At 37.1% G+C, this 14264-nt stretch overlaps 1 protein-coding gene across 25 annotated transcripts in view; it reads right to left on the reverse strand.

The window, feature by feature from the left end:
* NRXN1 (neurexin 1) overlaps nt 1-14264 on the reverse strand; it is a 679465-nt gene that overhangs the window by 389964 nt on the left and 275237 nt on the right. For all 25 annotated transcript variants that reach the window (XM_063152504.1, XM_063152502.1, XM_063152505.1 and 22 more), the window contains 2 exons: nt 8206-8589; nt 330-533 (listed from right to left, as the gene is read on the reverse strand). In XM_063152504.1, coding sequence (XP_063008574.1) covers nt 330-533; nt 8206-8589 — 588 coding nt within the window. The remainder of the gene's footprint in view (nt 1-329; nt 534-8205; nt 8590-14264) is intronic.

Here is a 14264-nt window from a genome sequence, read left to right on the forward strand (position 1 = left end):
ACCAATTTTCCACAATCAAAAAAACCAATTTAAGCAAAAATTACCACTGATTAACTTGTCCTCTTTTTTTAGAATACACAACAGTACAAAAATATTGTGATGGGTAATGTTAAGACTAAATAAAGAATACAAAAACACAAAAGAAAACAAAAATAAATTGTAATAATGGCTGTGTATTTGTGTACATATGCAAATGCCAAATTGATATGTGCTTATATATCATCTCAGTTTACTTTTAATGTTAAAACAGGCTGTTTCATAAATGTTTGCAAGCAAAAGGAAAAAAATGTAAAGAAAATGTTAATTTCTTGGAGGGAAGAGGTTGTTACCTAGGTTGACCGTTAGCTTAACTCGTCCTGCATCCAGCTCTAACCGAAGGGTATCTGCAGATTCCCTGGAAGTCGTGGCCATTAAAATGCCATAAGCTCTCTGGGACCTGAACCTTAAAGAAACATCTTCGGCCTCTGTGTGCATCACAACAGGAAGCTGGATTTTCATAAACATACTTCCATCATAGCTTAAAATTGTTGCCTCTGGAAACACAAAAGAAAGAAACCAGTTGTTAATGAATTATGCCCTGTCTACTGAAACTCCTTAAAGGTAAGATGGTAAATGCATATTCAGTCAGCGTGACACAAAATATCTACATATTACTTTTCATTATTATTACTGGGAGACACAAGGAAAGTCAAGTTTGCTGTTTTTGTTAGGATTTATTTTGGTTTTAAGTGGCATATCTTGATGCTTTTTAAACAAACAAAATTGTTCTTTAATGACCCTGCCAATCACATGTGCACCTTCAACAAGATCAGTAAAATCACCTGGAAGGCAATGCTTGAAAGACCAGGCCTGTACTGCTCAAAATAGGTCAAATCAGCAAAAGATATTCAATTAACCTTAACAGCATAACTAAAGTCCATGCCTGACTGTCATTCTCCTAGATAATCACCTTAGAATGCTTAATGTATAGAACCATTAGCATTGCTACAACCATGGGTTGCAATTGTCATACAGTGAGCAAAAATCCTCATGAAATGCATGACTGTCCCCAGCACGGTTTGGATGGGGCACAGGTTGTTCCACGACTACAAAAAGCATGGTTTGAACTCAAAAATGCTTATATGAACACTACGACAGCCTCAGCAGGAGGATTGAGACTGGAATAGGCATATTGAGGGTAACATCTTAAACCCCCAAGACAAGGGAAGAACTGTCACTTTGAGACATTCCAGGAAACCCTCCTGGCCAGAGGCTCTGGCACCGAGCAGTCACAGTCTGTTAGACCCCAGTGCAACCAGTCACAAGCTTTCATTTTCCAGCTTCCAGGCTGGTAACAAGAAAGGTAGCAAAGAGACTGCATTTCTGCTCACAGGGAGGCACTGCAGTTCCTAGAAAGCAAAAGGAAACATTCCTGAAATGCATTAGTTAAGTCCTTTTTGGCAGGACAGGCAAACATTGTGGCAAAGAACACCTATGGGAAGCTTCTCTATGCTTCAATTTGCTTCGTTGTAATGGAGGCACTTATCTAAAAGTTTATTGTGGTGTCAGCATGCAATAATATTTTCAATGACTAATACAACTGATGCTATGTTAAAGTAAATACCACAACTGTGTTTGCCAAAGTTGTTCCCAGAGCATATCTTGTGTGCTGCTAAGGGCAGATAAGCTCCTCAAGACTTCCAGCCTACACGATCCATGGAAGGACAAAACGTTCTACTAATTCTGTGAGAGACAAAAACGATAGATGATATTTTCACTAAAATCATCAGAAAGTGGCTTCGGTTGGGAGAACCTTAAAGATCATCCAGTTCCACCCATATCCCCTGCCGTGGGCAGGGACACTTCCCACTAGACCAGTTTGCTCCAAGCCCCATCCAACCTGGCCTTGAACACTTCCAAGGATGGGGCATCCACAGCTTCTCTGGGCAACCTTCAATACAAATTTGGAGGAAATAGTCTAATGTTGGGAAAAAAAAAAGTTACTGAGACTGCTGTGAAAGTCCCTAGATGTAACAGGTTATAAGAATGCATTTACAGGTTTGATTATTTCTGACTATGCAGGTAATCGTATTTTCACCACATTTTAAATCTAAAATTAAATAAAATTAGATTAAATATTTAACTTGCAACAGTTTGAAAAGGGATTTCAAGTCAAAGAGTTTTCAGTGGAAGGTGATTTGCTTTTTGATGGTTTGGGGTTTTTATTTGCTAGTTTGAGGACTGAGTATTTGTGGGTTTCCTTGTTTGTTTATTAATTTTTTTCAGGAAGTCATGAAGAGGGGCTTTCAATTCCTTCCTATATCTAGCTGTCTAGTCTCTGCATAAAAATCTCCCAAGATTTTTTATCAAGGTAAACATAATTTAGGTAAAGAATTCCAGGAAAAAAGTCCTTAAGTTCCATACTAACATGGCAGAAAATAAAAGATAATTAGAATTTTCTATAAAAACACCCCATTAATAGTACTCAGGGTTTTCATATGCAGAGCAAACCAGACATTCATCAATGTGATAGTTCTGTTGCTAACAAATTATCTTAAGATAATGTAAAAAAAGAGAGCTGTCAGAATCAGCACTGCTACTTTTTGCCAACTTCCCTTTAATTATTCGAGCTGGATTTTTTTGAAAATTGCAGAAAGAGGAGAGAAGGATCTTAATTGGAGACTTAATTTAATTGGAGATGGCCTGTGAGTAACACCATGGTGAGCAGACCAATTGTGATTAGATACTTAATTCTCCTAAGCCAAACTGCGCCAGCATTTTGGTAACAGATGTTCCAAGAACAGACCAAAGATGCTGAACAGAAGATCAAATAACTTAAAAGCTCTGGGCCATGAGGAAGCCCCCTCATGTCAACTAGCTCCTTTTAATGTGTCAATATGCCCTTTCCAAGGCACAGACTTTCTAAATATGAAAGTATATTGGGGTAGGGAAAAAGGGAAAAAAAAAAACCAAACCAAAAAACCCCACAAAATCCTCTCCAAACTACCAAAAAAAAAAGCCAAAAAAAACCCCAAAAAACCCAAGCAAAACCAAAGCCAGAAACAAAACAAATCAAAAACGCAAAGGCAAATGGAAAACAACAAAAAAATCAGAAACAAACACAAAACCAACCCCCCAAAAACCCAAATAACAAACAAAGCAGAACCAAGTACAAAACTGGCAGGAATGGATTGCTAATTTACAAGGTCTGGTCAGTAAGAAGGTGACCTGAATGACAAGAGGCATCAGTTACAAAAACCTTGAAGGAACAATTCAGCTAAAAATAGGTATTAATTTTTTTTTTTTTTTTTTTTTTTTTTTTTTTTTTTTTTTTTTTTGCTTTGGACCAACTAATTCCAAGGAGATGTCTCATCTTTACATGAAATCTACACCACTAAATATTCTCACATAAGTGTTGGCAGAATGTCTTTTTTCTCTTGTTCAGCTTTCTCTTCATTATTAGATCAAAAGGTAACAGACTAAAGGTTTAGCTCAGGATGTGATATTCATTCAAAGACAGAAGGAAAAGAGTAATAGCTTCACAACCACTTCACTGTTGGAATCATAGTGCTGAAAAGAAAAAACAGCTGAAAATCCTTATAAAATAATCACTGACAATTTTGTTTTTTATGGTGGCAGCAGATAAGTGCACACAGTAGAGTTATTAAGGAATATATAGTGTTATATAGAACAGAGATTCATATAAAAATGTTTTATACAATCATCCTTTGACAGTTTTATAAACCTGACAATTCAAACTTTTCCTCCTCCTGTAGTAAAAACCAGCCAACCAAAACACAAATGAACCAAACTCCAAAACAATCCCCAACTTCTCAAATTTTTTTTTCTTCATTTTGTTTCTTATTAAAATCTTCATGGCTAGATAGTCTTCTTTTCTACATACACACACACACCACCTCAATTATCTCTGTGTCTGAAGCCAAGGATGCACAGATCAGTTCTGACATGAGAGGAGATTCAGGACCTTAATTTCCACTTGAGCTGGAATTACCTAAATTGCTCAAGAGACAGGCACCAACTCTTCTGGAAACTTTCCTGCATCTGCTCCTACCCTCAGAAATGCTGAACTGGATATTTTTAGAGTGAAGTAGAATTTCCTGAATAGATGCCATTCTTCAACTCACAGCTTATTTAAATTAAACTGAAGCAAGTATGGACTAGGCATTTGGATTTCAGGGTTCTTTCTCATAAGTTTTGGAGTCAAGTTGGAGTTGTTTTAAAAGCCTGATTCTTTTTGAGTACTAGTTAAATGCCTATTGCACATAATTTAAGAAATAAAACAGTATCTTGTTTCCTCTGGACCCCTTGTGGTCCCAAAGAAAGAATTATTAATTTTTTCCCGCTTTTTCAGTTTCAGCGTGTCTGCAATAATTTGAGGACTGTATTGCATCCCACAGAGCCATTTTTAAAGCATGAAATCACCCCCTGTGTCTGCTGTCACTAAAATCCCACACAAACACTGCCCAGAAATGACAGGCTATACAGACCAGAGTCATGCCAGGATATATATGAGCAATCAGGATCATCAATAATCAAATATTCAGGTTTGCTCTCTGATCCTGTTTTATTTACCAGTGCAAGTAGAGCAACAATGTCATGTCCTGAAAATGCTCCTTATATGATTTTACTCCTAGAAATTGTGTGAGCATTCAAATATATTGGCTGCTACTGAGTCAGATTTGAACTTTTTATTCTCTTCCCAGGTGTTTTGTATTTTCTACATGGCATCTTCTTCAGTCCACCAAGACACAAAGCTGCAGCCTTGGAGGTTTACAGGGAACATTTCCATCAATTTGATAGAAACAATTCTCTGTATGTGATTATTTATTGGATAATGTGTGAATAGAAGGTGAAATTATTCCTCGCAATCCCTACACTGGTGTTATTTTAGGAATGAGGTCTTAAGCCACACTGTAAGTTTGTCACAACTTTAACACACAGGACCAGTCAGTTAATTTAAGACAGTGGTGGAATTAGTATAATATCTAGAACACCTGATTCTTCATGCCATCTATCCTCATACCACCTCTATTATTCTTAATTTAAAATTTTAAAGCATTCAGGTCTAATACAAGGAATGAAAGCTACATTTCTCTAATATGTATATGTGTATGTTGGGGTCTGTCTATGCATGCACAATATGGATATCTACACACATTCTACTTTAAACAGATTTTATCTTCAGAAATGTCACCTTCATAAATCTTTGTTTGCATGTTTACTTTTTCTTATCCCTGTTTGATGATTTTACTATTGTTCCTGGCTATCCAGTCAAAAGAATACACCTGCAAAAGGCTTTGCCAAAAGGCAGTCACTCAGTGATCCACAAAGTAAGAGAAGACACCAAATTATATTGCTGTGACATCTGTCCATGCATCTGCTAGAGTTTTCACAATCTACTAAAGCCAATCTACAGATTATTCTGATGTTTAACCTTACTGAAATTCAAGAATAAAATCAACTATAACTTGCAACAGGATAAAATAGATGCAGATATAAATATATATATATATATACGTATATATGTGTATAATTTTAACTATACACAAATTAAAATAGACCACAGTGGTGTTCAAGGGGTTTTGTGCACTAATGAACTGAAATTATTTCAGGTTCTGTATTGTACACTAAATATCCATGTATGGACGTTAGCACTCCTATTTCAGGTGAAATAATATGAAAAATAAAATTAAATGGCAATAAAAAGTAACTTCACACATTTTTACTTAAGAAACCTTAATTACTTAATATGAAATATTATAGTTGCTTAATCTCCAGAATATTATTCTAAAGGTTTATTTTCTTTGTAAATCTGTATTGTCTGCTGAAATGAGTGCATTCCCCTTTTATTTAAATTAGCTTGAATGATTGTGAATGTGCTGCTTATATCACCAAATACAGAAGTTTATCAGTTCCTACACAGGGGCAGCAGTTATAATAACTTTGTGTGGTAGGATGCCAGTATGATGCTTGCAGAATCCCAAAAGCTATAATCTTATTAATGCATGACCACTTGGGATATGAATATTACTGAGAAGACTGCTCCTTTCAGTGCAGCTCCCTCTGGAGAGGGAAACCCAAGAGCGGGAAATGATCTCACGGTGCTGAAGTGCCACACATATTTCTGGTGGACAAGAACCAAATGTTGCTGTGGAGGAGCCAACACCACCACTCCAGTACCACCATTCCCACCAGGGGAATGAACTGGGAAAATGAAGCCTTAAGCTGGACAATGCTTGAAAATAAGGCATGGGAAATAAAAGGCAAAGGTTTCTTTACAAAACATCACCACCTGCCAAATATGAGCATGGGAATTGCTGTGATGATGCCTGCTTTCAGTTCTTTGCAGATCTGCGAGTGTTTATGTCTCTGAGGCACATGTTTCCTGGCTTTTCCGTGGGAATAAAACGCAAACGCGTTTTTGGCTGGAGCCCCTGTGTGTAATAGGAGGGTTTGGCCACAGGGTGGTACACCAGCCATGTTTAACCGAGGGATGCAGGGATGCATCGGCAGCTCCCTCATCCCGCCGGGAACAGCAACCGGGAGAGCTCAGCACAGCTGGCCATGAGCCAAAGGCATCCACAGCCAGAACAGGAGACAGAGAAACCCCTCTGAAGAGTCGGAGACTCTACTTGCAGATGATGATAATACGGATGTGCATATTGTATGGAGGTATCCGTGCTATGTACACCCGTATCTCTACTGACGTACAACTTGAAACACTCACTGGGGGTTTTACTTCTCAATTTGTGATGAAACATTTGTTTCATTTGACAAACTCGAAAAATTAATCCAACTAGGTGAAAAGAACTTACATTTTCAATCAATGAACCTAAGGTTTAGGTTTCAGCTTGGAGACAAATACAAAGTAAATATTGTGTCAACTATGAGATGAAAAAATACAACTCCTAGCATTGAAACACTTTCTATTCCAATAAGAATTAAAATAAAAACCTAAAATATTAAATATATTTATTTTTATCGTTTACCTCCTTAAATTAAAAATTTTCATTAGCACACTGCAGTTTTAAATAAATTACAGGGTTTTCTATCTATTAACTAACCTCAACATCTGCCTTCCTTGACACTATCCACCTTTTCAATTAAATAAATGGAGTTTGTCAATTTCAGTGTTACCTTTTCTAGGTAAGAGGAATGCTCAGATTTTGGGTAACTTCAGACAGTTTCCTTGAGTACTTGTATATTTTTGAAAAGAGATAAGTAAAAAATATTAATTTCTACTGACTCTTCTGCTTTGACTAATAGGTGAAGTTCTGGCCATGGATTTAAGTGATTTTGTGGAATTCAAAAGTAAATTTGATTATATGCAAATATATTGAAATAAATAGATTGAGAACAAGACCTCAGTTTGGAACTGGAATGTGACAATTTAGCTGATGCCTTAAAATTTTAGCCTTTATATTTTTCAAATCCTGTGCTGCATTAGTGCGTAACTCTAAACTTCATATAAACTAACTCTAAACTTCATGCTAACTAACTACTCTTCACACTGGCCAGACAAAACAATTCCTCTGGGTCTGGAACCCCAGGACACCCTCCAGCCTCAGGCCCTGGAAAGTATAAACAGAAGTGAATTGGGGGGTGCAAACTGGGGGGATATGAATTCATTACCTGAAGCTGCAATTGGAGGATTAACCCCTGATATGTAAATGAACAAAACTTATATCTGTCTGAAAAACTTGTGACCATTGTCCATCTTGGGTGTAGCCTCTGGCAGGCTTTTACCCTGCCCAAGGTGTATCTATTTAAAGTCTTTAACATGTACTCACTTTATTATCTTAGCTTTGGCTAGCCTCTGTTCCAGATAGCCACGCCAAGGCATCATAGCAATGCAATAATATTTCAAATTGCTTTCACAAAGCTTTTCAGAACTCAGCAATGTATGATGAGACACAAAAGAAGGCATTTTAGGAGATATTTAGCAGTACTGACTCTGTCATAGCCACCTAATTCTTCTTCGTGCACCTTAGAGTCTCCCTAAAGATCTTTCCTCCAGAATTACTGCTTTGGGTCTAGAGCAGGGCTCCAGCTCACATCAAGAGAAATCAAGGATTGTTTCTTTCCCTCAGGACAGTTAATGATAGTTTACCATTTTTAATCATTGCACAGGATTTCATTTATTTTATGGCTGTGCTTATTTTTTAATAGATAAAAGTAGAAGTACAGTCTTCTCACAGAACCTACCTCTTTCGCATGATCTGCCAAGGTACCCCGTGCCAGAGCAATCACACACATATCTGTTCCACCCATCCCTGCACACACCATTGTTTTTACAGGGGTTGCTAAGGCAAGGCTTTGCAGTTTCTCTGGAGCATGAGGGTTTTACTCCAGCTGTGCTTTGAATTTCAGCCATCTGTCGAATATCTTTGCTTTGACCATCAATAAATAAATCTCGAATGCAGCCGACGTATCCATAATTGAGGAGTGCTGTCCACACTTCTGTTGGGAACACCAGGCCTGCTTTATTTTCTGGTAAGCCTCCAAGATACAAGTCATCATCCAAGTCAAGGATTTCACTTTCTCCTGGCGCAGTGTATGGAGTACGTAACGTGTTCACAGATATCGTCCCTGAAAAGACAATTAAATGGGTGATTTTCACATATTTGATTTTGGTGCTGCTGTTTTTACTCAATCTACATGTCACATTAGCTCCTGGCAAACAACTGTAAGTAAAGCAGAGTTATTTTACTTGTACAGCTATAGAATCATAGATATACTTCAGTATTTCAATTGCAATGTAGTCAGGAAGTTAATGATCTAAAAATCCTTTACGCACAACACTGCATGAGCACAATATGAAGAATCCCCGTCAAAACCCCCTTACCAATCTCCTTGGTACAGGAGGAACGCAGTTCATAGTTATTTTCAGAAATATCCTATTTGTGCAACAACAACAATATCTTCACTCCCTCATATATATTTCAAAGCCTGAAGGCCAGGGTTGCATTGATAAATTGCAACCTGGGAGGCAAACCTGAGTCTCTGGTATGGGCCCAAAGACACAGTACTTTAAAAGACTTCCACCACTTCCAGTGGGCTTTGGATAGGACGTTTTTTTCTTTAAATGTAGAAGGAAAATGCTCTCATCAGCTGCCAGGCAGGCAATCATTAAGAAGGAAGTGATGTGGTCCTGGAGGGAAAATCAATGCCTCTGACACTTATCTCCAAATGTGTGCAAGTTACAATGAGAGGGAGAGAAGATGTATAGAGACCTTCAGGAAACCAGAAATATCTTTTCCATTTTAGTCTAAAAATTTAATTAAAAAAAATTGAACGTAAAATAGAGTTCTTTTTATGAAGTATCTGAACACAGAAATTTAATCATCAGCAAAGAACCTTTTTTTGGTTGTACTTTGTTTAAAATAACGAGGTATGCAACACCTACAATTTGAATAAGAAGAAAAATAAATTTAGTACATACAGTCACAGAGCATACTTATGCCAAGCAATTTTAATTTTATTTCTAACTAAAATCACTTGTCAAAAAAATCTTCAAGTAGATCTTCACAAAAGTGATTCCTGATCCCTCTATGTGGATACAAAAGCAAACAAAATATAAATCAAAATATTATATAGGTCACAAAACTCTTCCAATGACCAGTCATATCATGCAACACTGTTATCTCCTGGGCATAACATTGGAAGTGTTTTAGTGGTGACAAAACACTGAAGAATTGCGTTCACCATGATGAATTTAGCACACATATATATACAAAGTGATCATGATTCACCATCTCCACTGTTAGCCTGAAACACATTCCAGAAGATAACACTGATTACCAAAAATGCTTCCACTGTGGTAGGAGTTGAGCATAAGAAGAAATTCACACTTTACACAGCATACATACTAAAATGTGAGTTTTAAGCAAACAAAGGCGGGTCAGAAAAAGATTATTCTCTTACTTGGGTAGAGCCTAAAATTTAGGCTTCTCTTTTAGTAATGGACTCCTGTGGAAGCTATATTTTTTCTGTTCTCTTGTTGGTTCAGTAGGTTGACTTCAACAACATTGACAGAATTAATATCTAAGGAATGGGGATTGTTAGTAAAAGCTGTTTAAGGTAAAGGTCTCAGGAGGTCCATCACTCATGTGAGACTCGAGATATGGATTTTAGAAGGGCTGGATACCACAAACAGTCTGTCAGAAGAAAACTAACAAGATAAAACAGAGGCTTGCATAGCATTTTTGCATCTTTATAAGCATGTTTAAAGAGGGAGGATGTGGTCAGTTTTCCGTTTTATGTATTCTAAGTGTTTTGTGTGCCAGTTGAATAATCCCTTAGATATAAAAATGAACTTCCAAGAAAGTATGTAAGAAATATGCATGCTGAAAAAAGATACTTTTTCTTCCAAACTTCCATCTGTCTAAAACAGATAAGAGATTAGGGTTTGCTAACTCTAAAAATTTGTTGTTGCTTCTCAGCTTCTAGAAGGAGAACTTGGCACTTATATAGAATGCTTGCTATAGGTTTGACCCTTAGGCATGCAAGCATAAACATTTTGAGATTTGATTAATCAGCTGAGTCAAACAAGAACACCTGTGAATGACCTGTCAAACCAAGAGGGACTTTTCAGAGAGCATCCTAGGGTATCAGGAAGGATGGCTAACAGCCAACAGATCTTTTTGTCTCTAAAAAACATTTGAGAGACGGCAAATATAAATTGTACTTGTCCTCACAGTGTTTTTTTACTGCTATTGTTGCTTGCTGCCATCTGTTGATGCACAGGCTAATTTAGGAGCAAACACTCTAAAACCCATGTTCAGGCAGCACCCACTTGTGCACCCACACACGTTAACTCAGCTGCAGCCTCCAACAGCAAGCTCCAACATGTGAACAGTGCTGCTTTCTGCTGGACAAAAACAGTCACATTTTCAACACATTGACAAAGAATCTCAAAAAACTCCTTTTCTATTAAATAATAAAAATCTACTATGTCTTGATTACCTTCAGCTCACAGAAAAAAGAAAAATCTCTGCTAGTGTAGCTGCTGCTCTGTGTTCCAAGTGGAAGCTTTGCAAGCACAGAAGGCTTAGGAAGGTGAATGATAAGGGAAACTGGTGGCTGTGAATTACAGTAAAGTGATAGATTGAAGCAGGAAATTTTTCTTTGTGTCACAAAGGATTACCCTGAAGAGAGCTTAAGTATTATTTTGAATAGATGTCAACAGCTTCTTAAAGAAATGAACTTTTTACCTTCCCAGGTAAAAGACATGAAACCCCATAAAATACTCTGTGTGAGAAGTCCTCTGAAACTTTATCTGAAAGCTTGCAATTATGGCATTTAATGCCTATGGGTAGAAAAACATGACAGGCAACCACAGAGCCATCACTGCTGATGATATCCAAATTACTTTTATGTATCTCTGACAGACAAAATACACTTCACTCACTAATTGCTTTGTAAACACAGATGAAAAAAGGAAAATCCAAGTAAAATAAGGGAACATAAAGATATTCTAAAAATAGAGAAAAAAATACAGAGCTTTTAAAGTATCCTACAACAAAATGCAGAACTCCAGTTCACAGAACGTTGGCCTACAGAAAATAAACAATGGTTCCATCAGCACCTTTGGATTCACAGTGCACCCTGACCTGAGACAGAGGTGGTAGCACAGGCTGTTTCATCTTGTTGAGGATTTGACTGGGGTGAGGGTGCATTTCTTTGTAGTTTTGCTAGTTTATTGCAAGCGTTTGAGGTGTTTTTTCCCCTCTGGTTTGTTTGGTGTTTGTTTTTCCTTGTTTTCTTTTTTTTTGTTGTTGTTGTTGCTTTGGCTTTTTTTGTTGGTTTGTTTTTCTAAGTCTGTTATCTTTCTTGAGGGAAACTTTCCAAGTTTTACTGAAAACATCTCAAACTGGACCTCATAATCATGGGAGAAAGTGCCACAGAAATTAGGGACTCTGATGCACACCTCCATTCATAGACTTCAATTCTACTTTCTCTGGGAATTACAGGCAGATTAAAAGGAATTGCTTTGATGAATAACCAGGGTGCTTCAATCCATTCAGTTGTTTCTGCCTATGAATGTGAAGGGCCATCACATTCCATAGAGGAAGAACGGGAAGCTAAGGGAGCATGTGAATGTCTTATGAGATCAGCACAAAAAGGGTTAATAAATTTCCTTGTAGAAATACTAAAATGTCATTCTCAAGATAGACTTGTCAAATTTTTCAGGAGGAAAGAATGGGACATATCTTATTTAGGCTATGCCCAAATAAGGAAATGTGGGCGTGGCCAAAGTCATATGTGGTCATGTGGGTGGGGCTATACCCACATAAGGAAATGTGGACATGGCTGAATTCCAAATATAGAAATGTGGGGGAGGGTGAATTCCAAATAAGGAAAGGTGGACATGGCTATGCCCAAATAAGGAACCATGGGCAGGGCTATGCCCCCCAAAAAGGAAACCTGGGCAGGGCTATGCCCAAATAAGGAAATGTGGGCAAGGCTAAATTCCAAATGTGGTCATGTGGGCATTTTTTTAACCTGGTCATTAAGGTAAAGACAACCAATTTTATGAGGCAGCAGCAGATTCAAAAGAGCACTCAAGAGGGAAATAAAACTAAAACCTGAAATTGTAACAGCTCTGGAGCAAGAACCATCCTTAAACTTCCTTCTTTTCGTAACAAAACTCAGAACCAGATAAGTAGTGATATCACTTTGAAAAGAGCCATAATGCCTTCCAGGAAACAAGCAGCCTCCATTCAGAGTTTTCTAAGAATCAAAGTAGGAAATATTCTGATAGAAATGCAAAAATTAAGAAAGCAATGAAAGAATGCTGAAAGCGCGTGGTTTGTCCTGCCTGAAAGAAGTAAAAAGGACTGACGAAGACAAGAAGGTGTGGGGTGACTTATTTAGTCTGGGAATTCATGATCTATCTTCAGATTCTAAAAGCAAGTAGCATTTCTTATCTCCAGAAATTGTATATAAATTTAAGTGTCCTGTAATGACTTATAGTTGCTTTGATTCTGCAGCATTTCACCTGAGAACTCAGTGCAATTTAACATTCAGAAACTTGTTTCTGCATTGGAAAATCAGTTTTGGAAAAACTGATGAAGTTTGAACCATAATGAAGTTATGGTTTTCGGCAAGAATTATTGACTTAAAGGGTTACTTATTAGTGAGAAGTCCTTCAAAGGATGAGTCAACAATATAAATCAAAAATAGCACACATGTGAGAAAAAAGGAAAATATATTATTGATTACAAGAAACCTATTGTGCCACTTAGCTGAATGTGCAAATTTTGGGAAAGTTTTATCTTGAACTCTGAAAAAGATGCAGATCAGCCAAGAAAGCTGCAGATCATTGAAAGATTATTCCTTAAAATGCAGTACAAACCCATCCTCCCAAGTATGAAAACTATTAACATCTGTTGAAATAGGAACACATAAATCTGGCTGTTGTTAGAAGGTTAAAAAGATGTGGGAAGTAATATGTAGAAGAGTACATGTGAGAAAAAAAGAACCTGCAACAACACCACGTGTAATTGACTCACAAAGCACTACTTACAGTGAGATGTTGATTATAGTTAAGCTCTAATTACATAGTCCAGGAAATCATTTCTGGTGTTCAAGCTGAAACTAACTTTAGTTCAAAATTTCAGTGACTCAGCCCTTAAATGCTACCTACCTATGAATAGATGCTGATACATTGTGCTTTATGCTGCCCTGCACAACTGGAGGTTGACAAGAAGAGTAAGTTTCCTCCCTGAATTCACTATGTAATGGTGGTTTCCAAAGGATGAATGGTGGTTCAGCAAAAAAAAAAAAAAATGAAAATTGCATGATTATCCTTGCATATGGCAAACAGTTTAAAAAAAAATTAAAGAATACTTAAGTTCCAGAAAACAGTTATTAAACCTTTTCCTACTGTGTTACAAGAAACACTGTGAGCAAAGATCTTTACAGCTGCTTCATGGCTGTTTTTTATTTCATTTGTGTTTGTGGGTTTTTCCTTAATTCTTTTTTTCTGCAGAGTTGGCAGTACTGTTAAGAGCAGAACAGGCAAACATTTCCCTTAGGTATGACTTAATGAGCCTCTCCAATCATATTCATTATCTCAGCAATTTAATTTTTCCTAAAACTGTGTATAAGAAACAAAATCACATTTCTAAATCTCATCTCTCTCCTGATCAGTTAAATATGAAGATTTTAAGTGCAGCTACTGCAACTGTTCTGATCTCTCTGCTTACCTGGCATGGCCTATTTTAGTCTTTTTTTGTGCCTGTGAAAAACATCTGCTTATT

Source organism: Melospiza melodia, chromosome 3, assembly GCF_035770615.1.
Source record: "Melospiza melodia melodia isolate bMelMel2 chromosome 3, bMelMel2.pri, whole genome shotgun sequence".
NCBI classification, from domain to species: domain Eukaryota; kingdom Metazoa; phylum Chordata; class Aves; order Passeriformes; family Passerellidae; genus Melospiza; species Melospiza melodia.